At 49.5% G+C, this 24816-nt stretch overlaps 1 protein-coding gene across 4 annotated transcripts in view; it reads right to left on the reverse strand.

The window, feature by feature from the left end:
• Positions 1–2818: 2818 nt before the first annotated feature.
• EI24 (EI24 autophagy associated transmembrane protein) overlaps positions 2819–24816 on the reverse strand; it is a 331213-nt gene continuing 309215 nt past the window's right edge. For all 4 annotated transcript variants that reach the window (XM_085646022.1, XM_085646025.1, XM_085646024.1 and 1 more), the window contains one exon: positions 2819–4053. In XM_085646022.1, coding sequence (XP_085502148.1) covers positions 3891–4053 — 163 coding nt within the window. In that variant the 3' untranslated portion in view covers positions 2819–3890. The remainder of the gene's footprint in view (positions 4054–24816) is intronic.

Raw genomic sequence — 24816 nt, forward strand, 5'->3', positions numbered from 1 at the left:
CCTTATCTGGTGGAGCAGAGATAGGAATGGAGGAGTTCTTAGAACGCGCTGAGCCAATTGTGAAATTGCAGAATCGGGTTCAGGATGCCCTATGAGGCAAGTAGAAGAGTTCTCAAGAGCCTTGGACTTTTAATCTATACATGGCAAGACTGCTGCTACAGTTGCCGGATTCCTCATAATCTTTTTGTCTTCTTCCCATTTTTAGTCTATAATGGAGATGGCTAGTACTGATTTTCATGTTTGTTCTTTAAAATCATAGAGAAAGTAGTGAAACTGCTTGACTGATATTGGCAGTTGGAATCTTGTCGCAGCCCTCGTCATCAAATTGTGAAATCCTCCTATGTCCTCCAGAGGTGAATCCATGGGCTGCGGTACAGGAGGTGAGGGTTTGGGAATCAAGCAACCGTTCCATTTGCCATTTCTGGTGTGGTTGTCCGGAAGTTTTCTGTACTCCCAGTCATCTTATGATGATGAGTCATCCCTAGTGGGTGCTGCTAAGTTCGATACAGGCGTCATCCTGAATGTTATTGGTGGAGGAAAAACTGCTGGAGTTCTGGGAGGTGGAGCATTGGGCTGGACTTGTGGAGGGTCAGGAAACCTCTTTTGGTAGTCCTTCAGCATTGCCTGGAGGTCGTGAAACAAAGACAGGCACTTGAACTGCCCCCTCACGAGAAGGTGATTCCGCCGGTCGTGCTTGCCTTAATGTCTAGGCCTGTCAGAGTATCTTGCCTGGGGGTTGTAACACACCCCAAATTACTGTTGTTCTTCCTCATCCTCTTCGTTCTTTTATTTTAAATGGAGTTTGTATGGGCTATGCGGTGTCCCAAAAGGGTCTTCATCCTCCGACTCAACGTGCAGAAGATGGCTTGGAGGAAGAGGTGATACCTTGCTGAGTGAGGTATGTTCAGGGAAGTGGAAAGTCTTTTTTAACTTTTATTGTCCTTACCGTACCGCCGACATCGTTGAGCTGATAGATGCATATGTAGTAACTGAGTGACTAAGCGTCGTCAGTGTTATTCTCGTCTGCGGGGTCGTTGTCTAATGGAAGCATTGGAATAGCAGTTGACGGCATAGCTGTAGATGGAGAACTATGAAATCTTCGTCGGCGGTATCGATACTGACGTGGACATGGAAGGCACTGTCACTGTCAACGATGCCGTCATTGACGAGATTGTGGTAACCATCATAGTCGACGATATTGCTCTCGACAATGACGCCGTTGAAAGCAGTATTATGCTTCGCATAACTGGTTCTGAAGAGGGCTTTGGAGGATGAGCTCCAGTTTTTACAGATGGAGTAATGAGCTCAGATCTGGCAGTCTCTGAGGAGATTTGTTTTGATTTCTCCTTCTTTGAGCTGTCTTTGGCAGACCCATGGTGGGTTTTCTTAAGGCTAAAGGAAAGAGGAAAGTGAAAACTCCTGAAATAAAGGTTGTGCCTAATCCAACCATGGTCGTGGGGGAGATAAGTATTTCTTTAGGTTACCCTCACACACCCTAGTGGTGTCATGCTTCATCATCGGGTCACCCAGACCCCTAGAAGTCCGGGTGGGCTCGACCACAGTGTTGGGAGTGCTTTTAATATGTTAAAGACAGAGGGGGTTAACTAAATAAAATAACTCAGGCAGATCCCCAGTTTCCCTTTATTTTTGGGTCTGTCTGGGTAATTAAAATAGATAAAAGTGGGTCTTATAGGACTGCCTTCCTCTGATGTCCCCTGGTTATGGGAACATTCCCTCTTGAGAGATCTCTTCTGAGATGTAGCAGAGGTGTCACTATCCCCCTCAGAACAAGGAGATCTCCTTGGCTTGGCTTTCTGAAGACACAGAAGAAGTCTCCCTTCCCTGCCCTTCAAGGTTTTGGTGTAAAATGTGTGACAGACTTTACAGTCTTCTACCTTGTGCTGAGGGTAAAGGCAGTACAGTCATTCCTTGTCTTGTGAGGATCATCCACATGAAGATATCTTTTTCCATATGTCCTGCAGGGCCTGAAGAGCCCTTTCTTGAATGACCCAGACATAGTAGAAGCAGTAGTTTCCAGAAACTGGTTTGAAGACAATTGAGCAGAGCACAGGGAGACTCCCTTCACACGACAAGCGGAACAAAAGCTGAGGGATTCAGCCCCTCTTGGGAATATTCTAGAGGGTGCTATTGCCTGAAGTTTTTTCTTGTTTCTAAAGGACATAGATAGGCTATTAAAGTGATTGTTGATTGCCATTATATTATACCTGATGATAATGATACATACTGCTTCATTATTGTTCCATGGGACTCCCACTTCAACAAAGGGGAAAGATTTAAGCATGTAAATCTATGCAAGATCCAATAACGGACAAATAAGGCAACACAGAAGCAAAGGGAAACCCCATCGTGGGCAGCACAATGTTTCAACCACATAGATCACACAGTAAGATAATTGCTACTAGTTTCTTACTTAAAAGTTGACCTTTTTCTTGTGTACTCATGTCTCTGTAGTCTACCATGGCCACCCTAAGGCGTGATGATGAAGACATTGAGTTAACTGCTGCCATTGCACTGGTGCTCCATTTCCTGGTTTTGACTGAGAATTATCAACTGAAGCAGATAATGGACTCAATATGTGCAGTAGCACAGGCATGGCACTTCGTTGTGTTGCCTTTCGAGATGATGGCAGCACCTTGAACAAGAGGTTAGTCAATTGTTAATTAAATTCATAGCTCACCTAAAGACAATGGCAATTAATACCCATCTCCAGTCTAGTCTAATCTTTGTCTCAGGGATATGATCCTCTAGAAACGATGAGACACTGAAAAGAGTATAAGCTTATAGTCAAGTCACACACTTAGCAGCACATAACTCTTTATTCACTCCGTGAGCATCCTTTTTGTGTAGGAGACCCAATTTTAGCACTGTAGACATTATAGGGGTACTAAACAAAGCTTTAATGTCCTGCATGGAACAAATCACCCTCAACCTCAGCACTTTAAGTCTCTAGAGTCTTGCAGAGCCTCTTCAACACTTCACCAGTCATCCACTTCAACAACTAAGTAAAATTATGTAAAAGGACAAAGATTAAATGCATATTAATGTGGAGATTATCTAAGAATTTGAATTACTCAAGCAGACTACAACAAAATGTATGCTGTCACATTAAAAATTATATTTTTCTATACATCTTGAAATAAATTATATTCAGTTACCATTTTATCACTTTACAAGCATAAAAACCGTCAATTCTAGGGAAAAGTTTAACTGAGTTTGAAACTTTTCTAAAAAATCTGGGGCCTTCTGGTTATGTAGTTGATCTGATAACTTATGCTTCACAGTAGTTTCATAGTGGAAACCACACCTTTTCTGTATTAGAAATAGTCAATTCAAGTTGGTCGTCATAATGGCAGGACAGATGTCAGCCGGACTTTTTCAGTCGTTCTTTCAATTCTACAGGGCTGACAACAAACTGTGGCTGATGTTTAAAATTGTATACGTGTGAAAGCCCAAAAAAAAGCCACTGCTTGTGAATCGGCAAGGTGGCATAAGGTTCGCTCAATCAGCCTTTTAATGCCATTTCCCCATATGGAAGGGGGGAGTGGGGGAAGAGGACAACATGGCACAGGAAAAACATACAAAATTGTTACAGGCACGAGTCTTTTACACACTGTATAAAACACCATTCACATAAAAATGTTTGTTTTCAACTCACAAGGATGATAAAAATTAGTTTTCCTGTTGAAAGATTTCTGTCCATACATCTTGGTGTGACACAGAAAACAAATGTCAAAAAAGGGCTGGAAAAGAGTGGCTTATCACAAAAGAAAATGGAAATGGAAATGACATATGCCATGCCCAAGGGCAGAATGGATCCCGCCATTCCCTGCATCGAGGAGCGCATGTTCCAAACACATTGTAGTAGCCCCTCAGTGTCCCAAGCTGGTTTTCTGTTTGGAAGGCGAAGGGTGGGGAGAGGGGAACCTCTCAGATGAAGACGAGCTGCTCAGCGTGGTCTGAAGGTAAACCGTCTTATGAAAGAGCTTGTTGCTGAGGAACACGACCAGGGAGAACAGTCGAAGCTGGAAGTGGCTGTAAACACAGGAATATTACATTTTTCATAAATATACCATACAAAACATTTAAAGCTATTCGACCGGCATGTCACAAGGACTCCTTGCAAAACAGCTATAGAAATAATCAGGGGATACTTGTGAATCAATTAACAGCCACTGGGCCAGATCTCTCAACAGAACAAAATATAATATGTGTAAACATAGAAAGTATAGAGTAGAGAGTGATAATTTCAGAGACGGCATACTTCAATAAGTCAAAATTCAAACGTTGTAGCCACCTTGGGGTCATAGGAGTATCACTGATCATTGAATTAAACTACTGAATCATTCGTTGTCAACCAAAATCCATGTTACATAGTTACACACTACTTCCATCGTCCTCCGTTTTCTTTTGATGTGACAAAAATGGATCCAGCCACAACCTGTGTACTGCTTGAATGATCAAGCTGACAAAATCAAGCTCAGCGCGATTACGTCTTTAGATTGTAGTATCATTCTAAACATTCACTTGAAAACTCAGAATAGAAAGTGTATCTTTCCCAGTGATAATTTACATATGTAGACCAAATATCTCTGTAGTGGATGTGTACAAAATAGAGCCACCCTGTATTGCAGAGTAAGACCTTCGTACATACAATAATCAAAACAAGCACTCGCCGGACGTAATTTATTTTTGAGTCTGCTTTCAGAGTGCCTAGTTACATTGGTGTCCTATTCACCGAGCCATAACAGATTATACTGAAACAGTCTGTTAACAGTTAAAAATAATAAATCTAAATTACAACGGATGTTAAAAAAATACAATCAGAGCTTTATAGTAATGGTTCACAAGACTCGGCGGTCAGCATAATAATAATAATAATATCCACATTTGTAAAGCGCGAACAATCACCCATAAGGGTCTCTTGGCGCTGGGGGCCGTCGGGAAGATTAAGCAAGCTATTGCCCAGCGTCACATGGTGCTGGGCTAATCGGGCGCCGGGGATCGAACCGTGATCCCCAGATTCCGGAGTCAGTCGCCCTGGCGCCACACCTCTTCCCTCTACAGAGAGTACAATTCTGATATTTAAGCTCCAAGAATAGTGGCCACAATGTCATTTTTAGGGACAATTATACAAAAACAAATGGGTTAATGTCACTGGTCAGTGCTCACAATCCAACTGCTTATTAGTCCACTTGGAACATTGTTGATTCATCCCTTAAGGCTAATAGTCTGTAGGTTATCATGGACAATAAAAATATCAAGAGCGTTTTCTGAGAATTAAGGAGTAACGTGTCCTTTTTCGTCTAATTGTAAGAAAATATTTTAAAAGAGCCAACAGCCTGTTAACGCAATGCTATAGCTAATATGTTGAAAAATAAATCCAATTATGTTGGAAAATTTGTCAACCATGGAGTATTAAAGTAGTAAAATGGATGATTCATGCACACTCTGGATTGCTATTATAAAATTGTAATAATTGTTATTGGTTGTGTATAACCAAGTGTCTGCGAGAGAAAGCAAAACCACTCATCAAATTGAAGAAAAAATGCCTCCTTCACAAACTGTCAGAAACCCAGTGGTCCACCCTTCCACTCCCATAAGAATCTAAAGCACAAGTTACTTACCTTCGGTAACGATATATCTGTAAGAGACATTAGTTAGTGATAGATTCCTTACCTTAGAATAACCCCCATGCGTCAGACTGGACCCGGAAAGTTTGTCAGCAGCACCCCTGTGCGTCACAAGGTGGCGTCGTGCAGCTCAGAGTTCGTCGTAGGCGTCATGATCGTCAGGATGACGTCGCGGCAGGAACGCAGAGCCATGCAAGATACTGACCACTGGTGCATTGAAACTAGGGCCCTGAAAGGGATGACCTTAATCCTAGAAATCAGTTTGCAGAACGGGGAGGATGGGTGGGGCAGTAAGGAATCTAACACTAACTATGTCTCTTACAGATATATCGTTACCGCAGGTAAGTAACTTGTGCATATGAAAGAGACACGTTAGTGATAGATTCCTTACCTTAGAATAGATACCCCAGCAATACCAACCCCGGTGGTGAGTCTGCGAACCAAAATCCCCCCAGAAAGTCACGGAGAACAGAACGGCCAAAGAAGCCGTCTCTCCGGACTTGACTGTCAAGGCAATAATGCTTAGTAAAAGTGTGCAGCGAGGCCCACGTGGCTGCCTGACAGATGTTTTGCAGGGGGACACCACGTCCCAATGCAGTAGTAGCTGCTGTCGCCCTGGTAGAATGGGCGCGCAACCCCACCGGAGGTTCCTTTTTTGCCAGAGAATAACAGGCTTTGATACACAAGACGACGCAGCAGGAGATAGTACTCTTGTGTACAGCCTGGCCTTTCTTGGTGCCTACGTAAGCCAAGAGCTGGTCATCCACGCAGAACTGTTGTGTGCAATTCAGATAAAATGGGAGCGCATGATTTGGGTCCAGACGGTGGAGCCTCTCTTCCTCTCTGGAAGAGTTCGGAGGCGGAAAGAAAGTGGGCAAGGTGATAGTTTGCTCGATGTGGAAGGCAGTAACAACCTTTGGCAAGAAGGAAGGACGAGTGCGAAGCACAACCTTGTCCAGATGAACAGACAGAAAAGGAGGTTTACAGGAAAGAGCCTGGAGCTCACTCACACGCCTAGCGGAGGTGATGGCAACCAGGAGAGCAGTCTTTAAAGTCAGTAAACGAAGAGGACAGTTGAGAAGCGGCTCAAAAGGAGCACACATCAGATAAGTAAGAACCAGATTTAGGTCCCACTGCGGCATCACAAACGGAATAGAAGGGAAAAGGTGAGTAATGCGTTTGAGAAATCTATTTACAACAGGGGACTTGAAAAGAGAGGGCTGATCAGGGAGCCTGAGAAAGGCTAAAATTGCAGAAAGGAAGCCCTTAATAGTGTCCAGAGCTGAGCCCTGCCGGACCAAAGAGAGAAGGAACAAAAGGACTTCTGAAAGTGGGGCTGAAAGGGGATCCACAGCCTTTGCTGTGCACCATGCAACAAATTTGTTCCACCTGCAGGCGAATACTGATTCAGTGGAGGGACGCCTGGCTGCCAGAATGATATCACAGACTTCAGGAGGCATGCCAAATGGAATCAACTGTTGCCGCTCAATCTCTACACTAGGAGGTGGAGGCTGGACAGGTTTGGGTGGAGGACCATCCCCTGTTGTTGCGACAGAAGATCCTCCCGAAGAGGCAGTCGGATTGGGGGATCTACACTCCTACAGAGTAGCTCGGGATACCAAACTCTTCGAGCCCAGTCCGGAGCAACAAGAATGACTTGGGCCTGGTGGCGCCTCATCTTCTTCAGCACTCTGGGCAGAAGTGGTATAGGCGGAAAGGCGTACAACAGACCGCAATTCCACTCGTGACGAAAAGCGTCGCCGAGCGAGTGCCACCTTGGAAATTCCAACGCGTAGCACTGCTGACATTGCGCGTTCTCTTCGGTGGCGAATAGATCTAACCAAGGCTCTCACCACTGTCAAAAGAGACCTTGCGCCACCTCCGAGTGAAGACGTCATTCGTGATCTATCATGCACCTGTGGCTGAGTTCGTCCGCCCTGGCGTTCAAAGAACCTGCCAAGTTTAGAAGCACCAAGGAAATGCCTTGACGTTCCTGCCATGTCCAGAGACGCAGGGCCTCCAGACATAGGGTCCACGACCCCACCCCGCCTTACTTGTTGCAGTACCACATGGCGGTGGTGTTGTAAACACCTGCACTACTCTGCCCTTGACAGAGGGAAGGAATGCTGTCAGTGCAAGTAGGATCGCCCGGAGCGCCAGAAGGTTGATATGGAGCCTGAACTTCGCCGGAGACCAGAGGCCTCTGATCTCCGCCTCTCCCATGTGGCCGCCCCATCTCAGGAGGGACGCATCCGTCACCACTGTGTGCTCCGGTTGGGGAAGGGAGAGTGATCTGCTGCTGACCCAATGCTGGTTCATGAGCCACCGCTGCAACTGTTGCACAGTGCCCTCCGACCTCTGGACGTACTCGGACAGGTCTCCTTGATGCTGCGCCCACTGGAAATTCAGGTCCCACTGCAGAGCCCGCATATTCCATCTGGCATGATTGGTGAGCAGGATGCAGGAGTCCATGAGGCCTAGCAGTCTCAAGGTCATCCTGACCGAAACCCAGGACAAGGGCCGAAAGATTGGAATCATAGCCTGAATGTCCCGGACTTGCTGTTCAGGAGGATAAACCCGAAACTGCGCCGTGTCCAGAACCGCTCCGATAAAGAGGAGCTTCTGAGAGGGAATCAGGTGTGACTTCGGCACATTGATGCAGTAAATGCAGGAGGTCGGCCGTAGTCTGGAGGTGGGAGACTACTGCCTGGGGCGAGCCCGCCTTCAACAGCCAGTCGTCGCGATAGGGGAAGACTGAAACCCCTGATCTGCGCAGATGAGCTGTGACCACCGCTATCACTTTCGTGAACACCCGAGGGGCGCTGGTAAGGCCAAAAGGGAGCATGTTGAACTGAAAGTGCTCGTGGCCTACCGTGAACCGCAGGTAACGCTGGTGGGCTGGCAGGACGGGGATATGAAAATAAGTGTCCTTCAAGTCCAACACTACGATCCAGTCTTGCAGGTCTAGGGCAGACAAGACCTGAGCAAGTGTAAGCATCGTGAACTTCTCCTTCCGGAGGAAGCGATTGATGTTCTGAAGGCTTATTGTAGGACGCAGGCCCTTGTCCTTCTTAGGAACCAAGAAGTAGTGGGAGTAACAACCACAACCTACTTCTGGCGTCGGAATGCGCTCAATGGCCCCCTTGGCCATGAAGGCCATAACTTCCTGCTGGAGAAGTGCCAAGTGATCCCCCCGACATGCGGTGATACTGAGGTGGCATGGCTGGAGGAGTAGACTCGAAGGGGAGGGAGTAGCCCCTCCGGACTATCTGTAAAACCCACCTGTCCGAAGTGATGGTGCGCCAGTGGGGGAGGTGATGGCAAATCCTGCTGCCCCCTGAAACACTGGACTAGGACGGTTTGGAGGCAGTGGTGGCAGGGGAGGTGGTGGACTGAACACCCTCCCCAACCCCCCCCGTTGGCCCCGTGACCCACCTCGGCGGGTCCAAAACGTCCGCGGCTGCGCTGAGACTGTTCTGCGCAGGCCTGCGGCTCTGAAACAAATGTGTTTGGGCGCCCCTTCCTTGGCCACGAAAGGAGCGAAAAGCAGAAGCCCGAAGGAGTGCGCGTGGCCAAAAGGCCTAAGGACTTGGCTGTAGTCTGCGAGTCCTTAAAACGCTCCAACGCACTGTCTGCCTGGTCGCCAAAAAGGTGAGTGCCATCAAAAGGCATGTCCATCAGAGTATTCTGGACATCCCCAGAAAAGCTAGTTGTCCTCAGAAAAGCGTGACGGCGTAGCGCCTCTGTCGTGGAAATCGCTCTGCCCAGCGAGTCGGCTGTGTCAAGGCCACCACGAATCGTTAACTTTACTGCGTCTCTCCCCTCAGCAATAGCTTGGGAAAGCACTGTCCGGGCCTCCTCCGGACACTGAGGCAGCACTAGCGCCACCGTATCACACACAGAGTGGGAATAACTGCTCAAGAGGCATGCCGTGTTCACAGACCGCAACCCTGAACTGGCAGAAGAGAAAATCTTCTTCCCAAACTGCTCCAGTTTCTTGGATTCCCTGTCCGGAGGTGCGGAAGGGAAAGCGCTCGGGGATGCAGAGGTTTGGACAACCAAGCTCTCAGGGGTAGGGTGTTGGGAGAGGAAAAGGGGGTCGACCGGAGTTGGACGATGGCGTCGGGCCATGTACTCATCCACAGGAGCCCCTGTGTTGGGCCTGGACCAGGTGCCCAAAAGAACGTCTGAAAGTGCGTTATTAAAGGGCAGCAGCGGTTCCGCAGAGGAAGACGCTGGCCGAAGCACTTCTGTCAGGAGGTTAGTCCTGACAGCCACTGTAGGGAGCTCGAGGTGGAGGGCCTCGGCTGTCCTACGCAATACCTCTGAACAAGTACCACCCCCCTCCGTAGCCACGGTAGAAGGAGATAATGCGCCAAGTTCTGGAGAAAAATCCAGTCCACCTGCGTCCTCCAGATCCTCTTCCCAGTCCGATTCTAACTCGCATTGGGCTGCGAGAGTGTCTTCAGACCCCTCCCTGTCCGCCGTAATCTGCTGGGCAGGTGGAAAAGAAGGAGGAGGATGGAGAAAGGGATAGAAATTCCCCATCTGCGCTGGAATCTGCGTCGATCGACACAGGTCCGGCACCATATCCATGTCAGGGTGGAAGCCGGGGACGGCATCAGCAGGGGAGACGGCCGACGCGGTGCCGTAGACATCAGTGAAGGTCATACGAGGCCAACGAATCGGCTGGAAACCAGGCATGGAGCCATTGGGGTCTTGCGGCGTCGAGGCCGGAGCCGTCGACGACGTCGGGCCTGGAGCCGGCGATGAAAAAGGGCGAGGACCCCCGGTCGGAGCCGCGGGACTTGAAGGCGCGTGGGCGGGGTACGACGGACCATGGCTGACATGAAGTCCTGCAGCTGGGCCGGAGTCGCCGATGGACCGGGGAAGGGCGGGTAGCCCGTCGGCAACTGCGTATGCTCCGCCAGAGCCGCGGGGGTGGCACCACCCGCACCTACAGCCATGTCTCGCGACAAACTAGGGGAAGGCGAAGAGCGACGCCGCTTCTTCGACTTCTTGTGTTTCGCCTTACCTGACCCCGAGTGCTAAGACTTCGCCAACCGATGGTGGCGGTCCCTCGACCTCCGATGGGACTGGGATCTTCAACGGCGCGGAGCCAACTCCCGGGCCTCCAGCAACTTTTTCAGAGCCATGGTCCGGCAGTCGGTGATTGACGTGGGGTTGTGGTCGCGCCCCAGGCAGTAGAGACACTCGCGGTGCGGGTCCGTCACCGACATCGTGCGGGGACAAGCCTCACAAGACTTGAAACCGGGCATCCCTATACACCAGGAGTCAAAGACTCAAAAGAACAGAGACAAAAGTCCCCAAAAACTCAGTCAAAGTCAAAAATTGACTGGGGGTACCGCTCTCTCCGGATCTGCACTTGGTGGTGCGGAAAAAGAAAGAACTGATGTCAGCGCGCGAGGGCTGCGTCTAAGTAGGTGCCGCAATGTCATCCCGGCGATCATAACGCCTACGACGGATGCGGAGCCGCACGACGCCACCTTCCGACGCGCAGGGGTACTGCTGACGAAAACTTTCCGGATCCAGTCTGACGCCTGGGGGTTATTCTAAGGTAAGGAATCTATCACTAACGTGTCTCTTTCAGATATGTAAATAAGTTAATTCTGATATATATCTGCCCAACTTTGCCATCCTATACCGGCGGTCTTTGCAGACCCATATCTACTTTTCCATGATTCATGCATCTGGGGTGCAGTTCTCTTGGGGGGTTACACTTCTTTCATAAACTCAGAAAAGAAAGACAGTTATCTTAGGTGGGACCATATAAAAGAAAGATCAAGTCCAGCACAGTGTCAGTTTTTGGGAAACCCGAGAGTGAGATCTTTGCCTCTCCAGTGGAACATTCGACTTTCACTGCACTTCTCATGCCTTTCAGAGGCTGCAGCTACCAGTCAGCAAACAACCGGAGGCTTGCTTTTGAGCATCTAGCAGCGAGTGCTAAGGCGGGCCCTGGCAACTTTAAATGACAAGAACAAGTCACAACAATACTTATATAGTGTTTAACCTCGTTTATTCTGACTGTGTACACCTCGCATCTTTCTCTGAGTCAACACTTTTCCCTTCCATGCGCCTACCCTGGTGACATGCTGTGACAATTAACAGCATTTGTCCAACTAATAATTAACAGAGCAGTTTTTGTTACAGGTGTGAAGAAATAACTTGTTGCAATCTATGATCACAATTTTAAACTATGAACTAAGACTAAGAATAAAAGCCATTCTGACACCGATTTATGTACAAAGGTTAAGGACCCTGTCATAATCCTAAGAGGACTGTCAATCAATCAATCAATATAATCATTATTCGATCTATTTAAAAACAGATCATAAAAGCACAATTTCAATCAAGCACCCCGCAAAATTAACAAATACCAAAACATTTAAAATCATGCTATACTTTGTATGGCCCATGAACCTAGACCAGTCAATTATATACATGTAATTCTTGCTTACAGCAAATATGCCATTACACCACCTTGGGCTTTTCTCTTTTTCATGCAGGCCCACAGAAAAGTAGCTACTGAAAAACAAAGGTATCAGGCATTAATTTTAAAAAGTAAAGTGCCACCCTAAATTGACAAATTGTGGCGCCTTAAATTTTTTTTTTTTTGTTAATCAAATTTATTGGCATTTGAAATGAACAAACAAATTAAAGACAGCATACGATTACACAGTAGGTCAGAGTCCATCCCCGGCTGACAGCAAGAATCCCAATCATAAGTGAAAAATTGCAAGGTAGTCATGTCGTTTAAAAACCAATATAGTGATATAGGAGAAAGGACATGCACACATCTCAGGACAGTAGATTCAACCATTTGCCCCATATTTTCTGAAATTTCTTGGGACATCCCCTTGCCTCAAAGAGGGGTTCTTCTTGAGACGCGCACCAATCCACACCCTGTCGCCACTTTCTTACGGTAGGGGTTTGGCTTGGGCTTATCGGTTCTAGAGTCATCTAAGCCATCAAAAACTCCCAGAAGAAGGCGTATGGGATCGTGAGGGACCTGCCACCCCAGAACTGTGTAAGGTCCAACTGCACACCCAACCAAAATGGAGCAAGGGCAGGACATAACCATACGATGTGATAGAAATCGGCCGGGGCATGACTGCAGCGTGTGCATTCTGGGGAGGGGTGCAGCCCTGCCCTGTGTAGGCGCGCAGGAGTGAGATAAGCTATATGGAGGTAATAAAGTTGTATGAGGCGCAATTTAGAGGAAGTCGTTCGGGTTTTAGGCGCCATAAGGGCATCGCGCCAGTCCGCCTCCTCCAGGGAACCCACCCAAGCCTCCTAGCAGGCACGTATCGAATCTAAGGTGGTAGGGCCATTCTTCAGGAGGGAGAATGGCCTCCCCCCCCCATCATAACCTGAGCCTCTAGCGGTCTAAACTCAGAAAGCAAAGTGCCTGGAGTGCTGTGTGCAGAGAGGGTATGGCTGAGTTGGAGGTATCTGAAAACTTGGGCGGTATGTAGGGAGTGATGCTGTTGCAGATCGGGGAAGGCCCTGACGTGGTCACCCACCCAAACATCCCCAAGCACCGAAATCCCGATCAGGTCCCACTGACGAAAGCCCTCAAGGGACGCTGTCTCGCACAGCCATGCGCCCTGCCAGGGGAGGAGGAGGGAGGGGAGGGAGGAGGAGGGAGGGGAGGAAGGGGAGGGTGGGAGGGGAGGGAGTAGGGGGGAGGGGAGGGGGTAGGGGAGGGGGGAGGGGAAGAGGGAGGAGGGAGGGGGGGGAGGAGGAGGGAGGGGGGCGAGGTGTGTGGAGGGTGTGTGGAGTGTGTGTGTGTGTGGAGTGTGTGGAGTGTGTGTGTGTGTGTGTGTGGCGAGAGAGTGTGTGTGTGTGTGTGTGTGTGTGCGCGTGTGTGTGGGTGTGTGTGTGTGTGTGTGTGGAGAGAGTGAGAGTGTGTGTGTGTGTGTGGGGAGAGAGAGTGAGTGTGTGAGTGTGAGAGAGTGTGTGTGTGTGTGTGTGTGTGTGTGTGTGTGTTCTTATCCCATCCCGTGTAACACAGGGCAAGCGCCAGGCCACCAGGACCGCTCTAGTGATAGGTGGAATAGTTTGTGGAAGGGGTGGGGCCCATACAAGAAGGCTTGAATTTTTGGAAAGTCCATGGTAATGAGCTCGGTTCGGTAGGCCGGGTCAGACCAGCCGCCAGTACACTAATCATGGATGACAATAAGCCTGGTGGCCAAGTAGTAGAGATGGAGATTTGTCACACACATACTGCCGTCGAAAGGAGGAATCCGGCAGCAGGCCTAAGCTATTTGTGATCTCCCTCCTCCCAACAGGAACCTGTTAAGCACCCCATCAAAATCACGGAACCAACTACCCGGGAGGTGGAGGGTGATATTCTGTAAAATATATAGGAAACGGGGAGAATCATCATTTTAAAAAGTGCCCCCCGTCTGAGGGTTTTGAGGGGGAGAGAATGCCATTGTTTGAGGTCCCGTTTGTCTTTCACAATCAGGGGTGTAATGTTAAGGGCCCACTCCAACTCCGGGAGCAGAGCCACCCAGATCCCGAGATATTTGAATGATTGCCTCCGTAAAGGGATATTTGACTGCCAGTCGAAGCCAGCCCTCAATGGATGGAGGGGGACCAGAGTGGACTTCCTCGGGTTGAGTCTCAGTCCCGAGACGTTCTCAAAGGCCTGAAGCACCTCCAGACAATGCGGCCCGGACCGTTCAGGGTCAGCCAAGTAAAGCAGCACGTCGTCGGCATACAGGGCGATCTTATCCACCTGTTGGGGGTCCCAAGACCATCCCTGAATTGGCGCCTTAAAATCTGATGAATAAATGCTTCTCTTTCTGTTTTATAAAACTCACAGAACAGAACTAAATGTAGATCCGATTGAGAAGAATGGTTATCACAAGGCTTAAATTTGAGCATTTAAATTTTCTCTCAGGATGACCCAACATCAAAGGGATAAGATTCAGCTGGAATTGCAGTAGTATACATCTATGCTGCGCTATTGTGGTGTGGGCTAGGTAGGAATATCCTTCCTATATTCTAGGGGGGGATCTGATCATAAGCAAGGGCCGCTTTTTGGCCATGATTCCTTTCCCTACAGACATGGTTGGTCCTCCGCATATATGCATATATGTCTCAATTAAATAATGTTTTGAGATCCTCCTGCAAGCTGTTTGGTCCCTAAATACTTATCCCAGTCCAACTGCACTTAATTCTGTCTCCACGTTTCTTAGCCACCCGATCTTATTATAGTAGTCCATCTTCAGGCAGTCTTTAACTATACTTTGTGTGAGGCTGACACTGACAGTGGTACTGCGCCATATAGAGAACCGGCGCAAATCTATTGGTGTCTACCATGTATGGTAACCCTAATTCGAGACGTAAAATATAGTTAGAGAAGGAAGGGGGAATAGATGCCAGACATTTTAAAAAACTGTCTTCCAATATTTGGAGTTGGTCAATATGCGCCATACCACAAACTCCAGCCCCATCAGTTGCTGCAGCCTTAGTCTTGGCCTGATAGATTTTTTTGATTGGGTCCAAGGGGCAGGCGCCTAGCTTTTTGGCGAAAACCTTGATAGCTTGCAAACTTCTTTCCATACAGAACGCCCTTGCTGCTACCAGGTTTACCCATGATTGTTTTTTTATCAAAAAAAACTCCCATGTATGGGAAAGACTCCACCACTTCTATTTTCCTGAAGTCCAAATGAAAATGGGGGGATTTTGCACCTTTACCGGTTCCTGCTATAATGATAAAAGATTTTGTTTCCTTGACTTTAAGGTCCAGCAAGGCCATGAATGATGCGTATGATGTTATAAGGCTTTGGAGGGCTGCCCCGTTGTTGCGATTAACACCGCATCGTCAGCATAAGCTAATATTGGTAGGGGGTATTGTCGAACTTGGGCACATCCTGAGATGGGTTCGACAGGACTGCCTCGACCCCGTTTGTATAGATGGAGAAAAGAAACGGGGTGAGGACACATCCCTGCCCGACTCCTCTAGCGATCTTAAATGAACGGGTGCATTCCCCGTTGGTGTCATACCGGACGCAAGCTGTGGGTGTAAGTTGGCGTATAGTTGGCATATAGTTGGCGAATAAAATTAATTATAGTGGGCTCAATCCCCATCCCCTCCATCAGAAGCCAAAGCTGCTGATGGGTCACTCAATCAAATGCCACTGTGAGGTCCATGAAGGGCATATGGATCTTTTCGCCTTTTGTGTATTTATCTATACAAAGATAAAGATTTAGGCATTAGTCTATAGTGCCCTTCCACCTCTGGAAACCATATTGTGCCTGCATCAAGATGTTATCTTGGGCCCACTCTTCCAACCTTGATAGGAGGAGCCGACACATACGTTTGGCAGTTGTATCCAGGTGGGAGATGGGCCTACAGTTCTTTGGGCTGCCCCTATCCCCTTTTTAGGTCTCGGCTGCGAAAGGCTGCGCTTGCGCAGTCTCGCTCCGAGATTTAATGAGTTGGAGTGACTTTGAGAAGAGGGGCTTGCACCCGCCCCTCTTCTCTCCTGTTCTCCATTGGCTGGCCTCTTAAATGCTGGCCAGCCACTGGAGAAGAGGTCCAGTCACTCCGTTGAAGCCCCGTCCTTTTCGGATCGGGGGGCGTGTTTTTTGCGAGAAGTCTCAGGGAGGAGACAACAGCAAAACACGCCCCCAAATCCGAAAATGAGGCTCCCTTTCTCCGAGGCATTTTTGCTGTGCCTCGGAGAAAGGCGGTGGTGCCCCGGCGTTGCTCCCGCGCACACACGTATAACGTCGTTTTGCTCAGGTGAATGCCTCGCTATGTATTAACTAAATAACATAGCGGAACACTACCTTATTAGTCATGCCAACGAAGAAGTATCGTATTGTAACGCACATCATGCATGAGAGAACCAGATGTGCGCTAGTGACAGCTGCAGCTAGCTTGCCCTATACAAGGACATAAACTCTCACTAACGAATCATCTAAAAATGTCAATTAACGGCGCTTGGCAGGCCTCCTGGATGCGCGCGGTCGGGGCCGCCGCGTGGTGGCGCCGGTGTCTGTGGCGCGCATGCGCATCTTCCTGCAGGACAGGGTCGCTGGTGACGGGCGCCTGCCCTACATGTAACCCGGCGGTGCGAGGCTCCGATTGAAGCGGCCGCTATGTCCCAGCCCCCAGGCCCGCGCCTCGGTTCCCCGTTCCGGCCTCAACATGAGCGGCACGTCCTATCAGCTCTGTGGGCTCCTGGAGAAGATGGGCTCCAGCGACAAGGACTTCAGGTACGGGGCAGGGGGCTGGGGGAGGCCGTGCCGCTGAGAGTGAGGGCAGTACCGAGGGTGGGGGCCCCCTGAACGTCACCAGCAGAGCGGCCAAGTCTGCTGTTGGCATGTGTGTGACAGGTCTCAGTGTGCAGTCTGCCTGCATGTGACGCCTGATACTCACGTGTGACTCTTAGTGACAGTTTGTCCAAGCAAAACCGTGGTGCAGAGGCTGAGTCTTGTTTATCATTTAAATTCGGGGACATGTAGGTTTGAATTTAAAATGGAATTATAGGAGCAAGCGCTAAATAAACACAATTTACAACTACAAGCACCAGAATGCTTTCAAACTGATAATATTAAGCTGACAATGGTAACTCCTGCCTCTACCATGTACTGCTGGGATCTCCCATATGTTAGGATTTATGTCATATCAAATAACATAATCGATGACATTTCGAGTAACATTATGACATCACAGATGAGATCAGATACATCGCAGTACCGAAACTTTGAATGCATGGAGGCAGGGTGCCGCGTGGCTAAAGAGCCCTGCCCTCCATACCCATTCACTAACCCTGTCCCTATTCCACACTTTGCATTGATTAGAAACATATGCAGTTGGTTGCGTGGACTCACATTTTAGGATGTTAATGAAAAATAAGCATCATCCATGCTAGTAGGTGTGGCTTTTAAATGAAAGTGCCTCTTTGGTAACTGGTGAGAATAGGCATTCAAAAATCTTAACCCTGGTTAGCAGGGGTAAAGTGCACAGAGTCCTTTGGGCAACATAACATGGTTTCAGTAGCAGAAGGCAACAAGCATTTACAATGCAACGGTCTCGGCATTGTTAAAGTTAGAGCTATTGCCATTGCTCATGACAATGCCGTTTCTTTAAATGTTTTAAAAACAAAAAACATAAACAAAAATAATGTCATGAGCAATGCCAATAGCTCTAACTTTACCAATGCCGAGACCATTGCATTGTAAATGCTTGTTTATATATTGGGACTATGATGCTATGCTTCCAGGATGATGGAGGCCCTTCTAACACTATGCTGTTAAAAACGTTTGTTAGTAGCGTGGTCCACAAATCATAGTTCTCTTGAAAGAGGTCAATGGAGCCTTCCCAGGGACACAGGCCGCCAGCTCTCTTCTGACCTCTGAAAGTGAGAAATTCAAACTGCCCTGCAATGGAGAGTCTATATCAAAGGGGGGCTTTGCAGAGGAGCTGTTGGATCCAAAATAAATTCAAAATGTCCCACCCATGATTCTTCGTCAACATGTGAATCCAAGGACAGGTCCTTAAGATCTTTGAAATAAGGCACATTTATTACTTTCCAAAAGTCTCTGCTGTAGCCTGACAGACGCTTGCTCGGGACCATCCCATACTTCCTTCCTCATATCCTTCTCCCTGTTCCTTCTAGCTGACTTATAGTAGCAACATAGTGATCTTATTAGTGCTGGATTTCTGGGATAGGTCTTCAGTGCATTTACAAGTGTTTTTCTCGCTTTTGAGCAGGGGGAATTAAACCAGCGCTTAGCGGATGAGCTATTTGCCGGTTTGTGACCGGTAAAAGCCACTTTTACTTTCGCTATAAGGCCTCTGAACTGAGATACTAATAGTGATGGGCAGGTCTCTTCAGCCAAACAGTGAAAAATACCATCCAGTATATTTACTATGATTGCAGGAACCAGATTCAGCTTCTCGACTTGTGTCCACTTTAGTTGGTAACCATTCTTCCAAGATAGGGAAAAGTTTGCTACTTTCTGTTGCTGTTTCACCTCCTTACGGGGGATGCTTAAATGGATAGTTAGAATGGCATGGTTGCTATAACTTGTGAATAAGTTATCTATATGAAACACCTTTCAGTTAAATAGATTAGAAACTAGGATAAAAACGATTGTAGACTCATAGTTGATACGCCTAAATGTTTTCCCTATGTGGCTTTCCTTCATGTTATTGGCTATACCCATATTCCTGATATATAGTAGTCTATTAAGGCTGTCTCTGTATTAGTTGTGAGCAAAGTGGAGAAATGGGTTCCCCTGATCTCCCAGCTCGCACACCCTGACCTCATAATGCTTTCAATCAATCAATCAATCAATCAATCAAGACATTTTTAAAGCGCACTACTCACCCAGGGGGTCTCAAGGCGCTGGGGGTGAGGGGGGAATTACTGCTCGAACAGCCAGGTCTTGAGTTGCTTCCTGAAGGCGAGGTGGTCCTGGGTTGTCCTGAGGTGGATGGGGAGGGAGTTCCATGTCTTGGCCGCCAGGTAGGAGAAGGATCGTCCTCCGGCGGAGGCTCTGTGGATGCGTGGAACGGCGGCGAGGGAGGGGCTGGCGGAGCGGAGCTGGCGAGTGGGCTTGTGGAAGGTCAGGCGGTTGTTGAGGAGCTTGGGGCCCAGGTCGTGGAGGGCCTTGTGTGCGTGGGTGAGGAGTCGGAACGTGATCCTTTTGTTGACGGGGAGCCAGTGCAGGTCTCTCAGGTGTCCGGATACGTGGCTGTGTCGGGGGATGTCCAGGACGAGTCGTGCTGAGGCATTCTGGATCCGTTGGAGTTTCTTCTGGAGTTTGGCGGAGGTGCCGGCGTAGAGGGCATTCCCGTAGTCCAGCCGGCTGGTGACGAGGGCCTGGGTGACCGTCTTCCTGGTCTCGGTGGGGATCCACCGGAAGATCTTTCGGAGTATGCGCAGGGTGTTGAAGCACGAGGACGAGACGGTGTTGACTTGTCTGGTCATTGAAAGGGAGGAGTCCAGGATGAAGCCCAGGTTGCGTGCGTGGTCAGTTGGCTTGGGGGTGGCTCCCAGGGCAGGGGGCCACCAGGAGTCGTCCCAGGCGGAGGGTGAGGATCCCAGGATGAGGACCTCCGTCTTGTCTGAGTTCAGTTTCAGGCGGCTGTCTTTCATCCATTCGGCGACGTCCTTCATCCCTTTGTGTAGGCTGGCTCTGGCGGCGTCCGGGTCGTTGGTGAGGGAGAGGATCAGCTGGGTGTCGTCGGCGGAGGTGATGATCTTGAGGTTGTGTCGGCGTACGATGGCTGCGAGGGGGCTCATGTAGACGTTGAAGAGAGTGGGGCTGAGCGATGAGCCTTGTGGAACGCCGCAGATGACTTTGGTGGCCGCTGACCGGAACGGGGGGAGGCGGACTCTCTGGGTTCTTCCGGCGAGGAATGAGATGATCCACTCCAGGGCCTTCTCCTGGATACCGGTGTTGTTCAGGCGCTGTACCAGGGTACGGTGGCAGACAGTGTCGAACGCCGCGGAGAGGTCCAGAAGGATGAGGGCCGCAGTTTCTCCTTTGTCCAACAGGGATCTGATGTCGTCTATGGCTGCGATGAGTGCGGTCTTGGTGCTGTGGTTGGCTCGGAAGCCGGACTGCGAGTGGTCGAGGGATCCATTGGTCTCGAGGAAGGCTGCAAGCTGTCTGTTGATGGTCTTCTCAATGACCTTGGCGGGAAACGGGAGGAGCGAGATGGGGCGGAAGTTCTTGAGGTCGGAGGGGTCTGCTGTTGGTTTCTTCAGCAGGGCGCTGATCTCTGCGTGTTTCCAGCACTCCGGGAAGGTGGCGGCGTTGAAGGAGGCGTTGATGATGTCGCGTAGATGGGGCGCGATGATGTGGTCGGCCCTGTTGAAGATGTGGTGTGGGCAGGGGTCCGTAGGGGATCCGGAGTGGATGGTGTTCATCGTTCGTGTGGTTTCTTCGGTGCTGATCGGGGTCCAGGTGCGGAGGATGGCGGTGGGCGGCGTAGGTTCGGTGGTGGGGTTCGTGGTAGGCGGGCCGAAGCTGTTGTGAATGTTGGCGATCTTGTCGTGGAAGAAGGCTGCGAGGGAGTCGCAGAGGTCTTGTGAGGGGGTGAAGTCGTTGTTTCCGGCGTCGGGATTGGAGAGCTCTTAGACGATGTTGAGGAGTTCCTTTCTGTTGTGGGTGTTGTTGTCCAATCGTTCCTTGAAGGCTGTTTTGTTCGTAGCGCGGATCAGTCGGTGGTGTTTGCGGGTGGTGTGTTTGAAGGCCGTCATGTTGTCCGTGGTCTGGTTGGTGCGCCAGGTGTTCTCCAGGGAGTGGCAGTTCTTCTTGGAGGTGATGAGTTCGTCGGTGAACCAGGAGGCTTTCTTGCTGCTATGTCTACTGGGGGGGTTTCTTCAGTGGTGCGAGGGTGTCAGCGCAGTTTGTGATCCACTGCGTGAGGTTGTTGGCGGCTTCGTTGGGGTCCGTTGCGTTGCTGGGGGCGTTCTGGCTGAGGACGGAGGTGAGCTGGTCGTTGGTGATCTTGTTCCAGTTCCTGCGAGGGGCTTGTAGAGGGTGGTGGTGGGTCGTCGTTTTTCCGAAGCTGAAGTGGATGCAGCTGTGGTCAGTCCATAGGAGTTTGGTGGAGTTGCTGAAGGTGACGTATTTGCTGGATGAGAAGACTGGGTCAAGCGTGTGGCCGGCATAGTGGGTGGGGGTGGTTACCAGTTGCTGGAGTCCGAGGTTGGCGAGGTTGTCCAGCAGGGTGGTGGTGTTGCGGTCCGTGTTGTTCTCCAGGTGGAAGTTGAGGTCCCCCAGGAGGATGTAGTCGGTGGAGTTGATGGCATGCGGGCTGACGAAGTCTGTGATGTCTTCGCTGAATTGTGTGCGTGGTCCCGGTGGTCTGTAGACGAGGGTGCCTCTGAGCGTGGTTTTGGGGTCGGTGTGTATCTGGAAGTGGAGGTGTTCGGCGGAGGTGATGGTGTCGTCGGAGTTTGTCGAGATGTGGATGGTGTTCTTGTGGTGAATGTTGAAGTCGCCCACCCAGATGATATTAAGTGGGCCCTTTTTTGTGATTGAATTAAGTTTATCTATCTCACTGTTTAATTCAGCAACCACTAACTTCATATTTCCATAAAATTCATTGTTGTAATAGTTCATTAACCCCTTGCATGCCCGCCCCTTTCCCCGCCCAGTGCCGCGCTTTTTATTAGCGGGCGGAGTTCATGACGAGCTGGACTCGTCATGGGCACAGCGCCACCGCAGCCCATGACGAGTCCAGCTCGTCATGGGCACTGAAGGGGTTAAAAGCCAGCCTCCTTCATCGGTGGTCTCTAGCAGAAGTAAGTGGAAGTGGGTATTCAAAGAATCAACCAACCCTACATTTATTGGTGTGTTAGAGATTAAAGTTAAAAGTCCCCCTTTTCTCTCCCTTATACAGATGGCACTGCTGCTGTCTGGAATAAACGATACCCAGTGACAAAGATGGGCGCCTTGGCCCCGGTTTCCAGAAAACAGATGATCTCATGTGTTTGCCATAATTTGTGCCACTGCTCATTGCCTAGCTTAGATGTAATGCCGGCCACATTCCAAGACGCTAAACTAATCGTATTTTTGTCAACCTTGATGTCAATGGGTATAGTGTCAGGGCTCCTCTGTAATGAAAGCATTGATTTGGCTGGTATAGTTGCTCCCCATCGTTCGGTGAAGTCAGCTGGGGTTAGTCAATCACAGGCTTCCAGGTCTGACAGAACGGCATATCGGTTGTTCAGCCTCAACCCTGGTATACTAGTGGTTCCATCCCCAAGGGTCGATGGTGTCGATGGTGGGCCAATCCTCGCCGGGAACTCTGTCCAATTCCATACAGGCCGCCCTGGTTGTAGAAGTGCTCCAACGATAGTGGAATAATCTGAGTGCACCTAAAGGGGATTTTATGAAGCTAGCTTAAGAATATTTTACCCATGTGTGCGTTGTTAAAGTTTATCACCACACAATCACCATTAATAGATTTAGTAGAAGTACCCTGCCCCCCTGCCCCCCCCCCACTCTCCTGGCCATGATAATTTGGTTTGACAACGGACAGTACTATGTGAACACCGACCAATGTCGAGAAGACACATGAAGAGAGGCAACCAGAGCCTGCCAGGCTACATACAGCCAAGCACTAAAGGCTAAACCAGCAATGTTTCTAGAATTGCAGGCGGGGACAAGAACCCCGCCAATTGCACACCCTGACACAAAAAGGGGGAAAAACAGGGGTGAACAGTGACAATGTGAAGCACACAGAAGCAGGCCACCATACAAACATGCGCAGAGCAAACAGCCACAGAGACCAGAAGGTGGCGCATCTAAAAGAAGCACAAGGCTGCTCGACCAGACAGCTGGAAGGCCAAAGTGACAGCCAGAACATGAAATACAGATACGTAGGGCGTAGACCTAGGACGACTGACAGTAGAAGAGTTGTCTTGTATGCTCAGCTGATATCAAATAGATAGCAAACTAGGGTAAACTGAAAGAAGGAGGCACCTCCGAGGTAAGGAGCAGCAGAGTCACCAAAGGTCTAAGGCGTAGAGCTGCATAATTGCAGACTACACCCTTCGAATGGAAGAAAAATAACCTCTGTCCAGAAAATAGATTATCCAGGAACTGGAACCAACTCCAGTAAGTGGAACACAAAAGAGTGCTTTGTCAGCGATGCCGTATGCATAACTTAATAACTCACTGAGACATGGAGACTTCGGACCCTACGTCACCGCCGCGAAGAGAGGAGAAGAGGTAGGAAGAAGAGTACTCAAGGAACTTGTATGTATACATAAATACATATTTATGTAGCAAACACGGGTAAACCATGCACAACCATGGAACATAGTTGTAGAGGAACACACCCGGTACATTAATGGCAGACAGAAGCTGCCATCAAGCGTGAAAACACTGAAAAGCTCCCAAGGAGTCTAAGGAACCAATAAGCAAGAAGATGCATGAAGTACAGAAAATGACGCCAAGGCCCAACAGTGAGTGCCGTACAATCGGCAGACAAGAGTACCAGAGGAGGCATAGAGGCCAATGAATCCCCTATGCCCAGTTGACCCAAACTGAGCTTTATAATAGCAAACAAGTACCCCACACGGAGTATGTACACCCCAACAATGGGGAACACCCAATCTGTGGAACACTGCCACAGTCGGCTAATTGCCAGTTTAAAACGCATAATGCACCCAAAGGATGCCAATGAAAGGGTAATCACCCCAGACCATACAAAGACCTGAGGCTTACTGCCAGCCAAAAACACAGAACGCACCAATTGGATGCTGAACAAAAGGGTACCACTCCAGGACAAACGCCTGAGAAACACAGGTCTAAGGGGGGGGGGGGGGTGAAAGCCCGCAAGAAGATGCCCAACAGCCGAGTTGGCGTGTGCATCAAACAATAAAACCCCATCAAAGGGCAAATCAACAAGTCTTTCCTGGATATTTCTCAGAAAGACGCTATCCCGCAACAGAGCATGGCGCCGCAAGGCGACTGAACCAGCCATAGCCCGGCCTAAGGAATCTACAGTATCCAAGGCGGAGCTAATGGTAAACTCAGCAAGGTCACAGCCATCCCGGAGAAGGTGGTCAACACGAGAGCCTTCAGTGCAGGCGGAGAGAAAAGACTCCGCAGATTCCCGGAGGGCAGAAGTAGCCCGAGTTAGGACACACACCGTATTCAGTGACCGTAGTGCGGCACTAGTGGAGGCAAAGCTGTTCCGACCCCATGACTCAAGCCATCTGGACTCCCGGGAGGGATGAAGTACCAGCTGTGGCAGGGAAGGGAAGGCAGTTTGCACAACAAACCCTTGCACTTCCGGCTGCACAAATAAGCGGACCGGATTATGTGGAGCAGGACGGTGGCGGAGCAAGACCAAACAAGCCACCGGGTCACCAGAAGCTGGCCTAACCCAGGTACCCAAAAGGGCGTCATAAAGAGAGGTTTCGAAGCGCAGAAGAGGCTCCACATTCCCTGTCCCACAGTGAAGAACATCAAGTAAAGGGTCCACAGAGAGGGGTACCGAAGGGGCTTGCATATTCAGAACCCGAGAGGCCAAAGAGACCACTCGCAGAAAGGCCGCACCAGCCTCAGTAGTCCTCCTCCGAGGAGACAGCAGCTCATCATTAGGAGAGGGCTGTAGGCTAACCCTCCCAAGACAGTGAGGGTGTGACCA

Source organism: Triturus cristatus, chromosome 3_1, assembly GCF_964204655.1.
Source record: "Triturus cristatus chromosome 3_1, aTriCri1.1, whole genome shotgun sequence".
Lineage (NCBI taxonomy): Eukaryota > Metazoa > Chordata > Amphibia > Caudata > Salamandridae > Triturus > Triturus cristatus.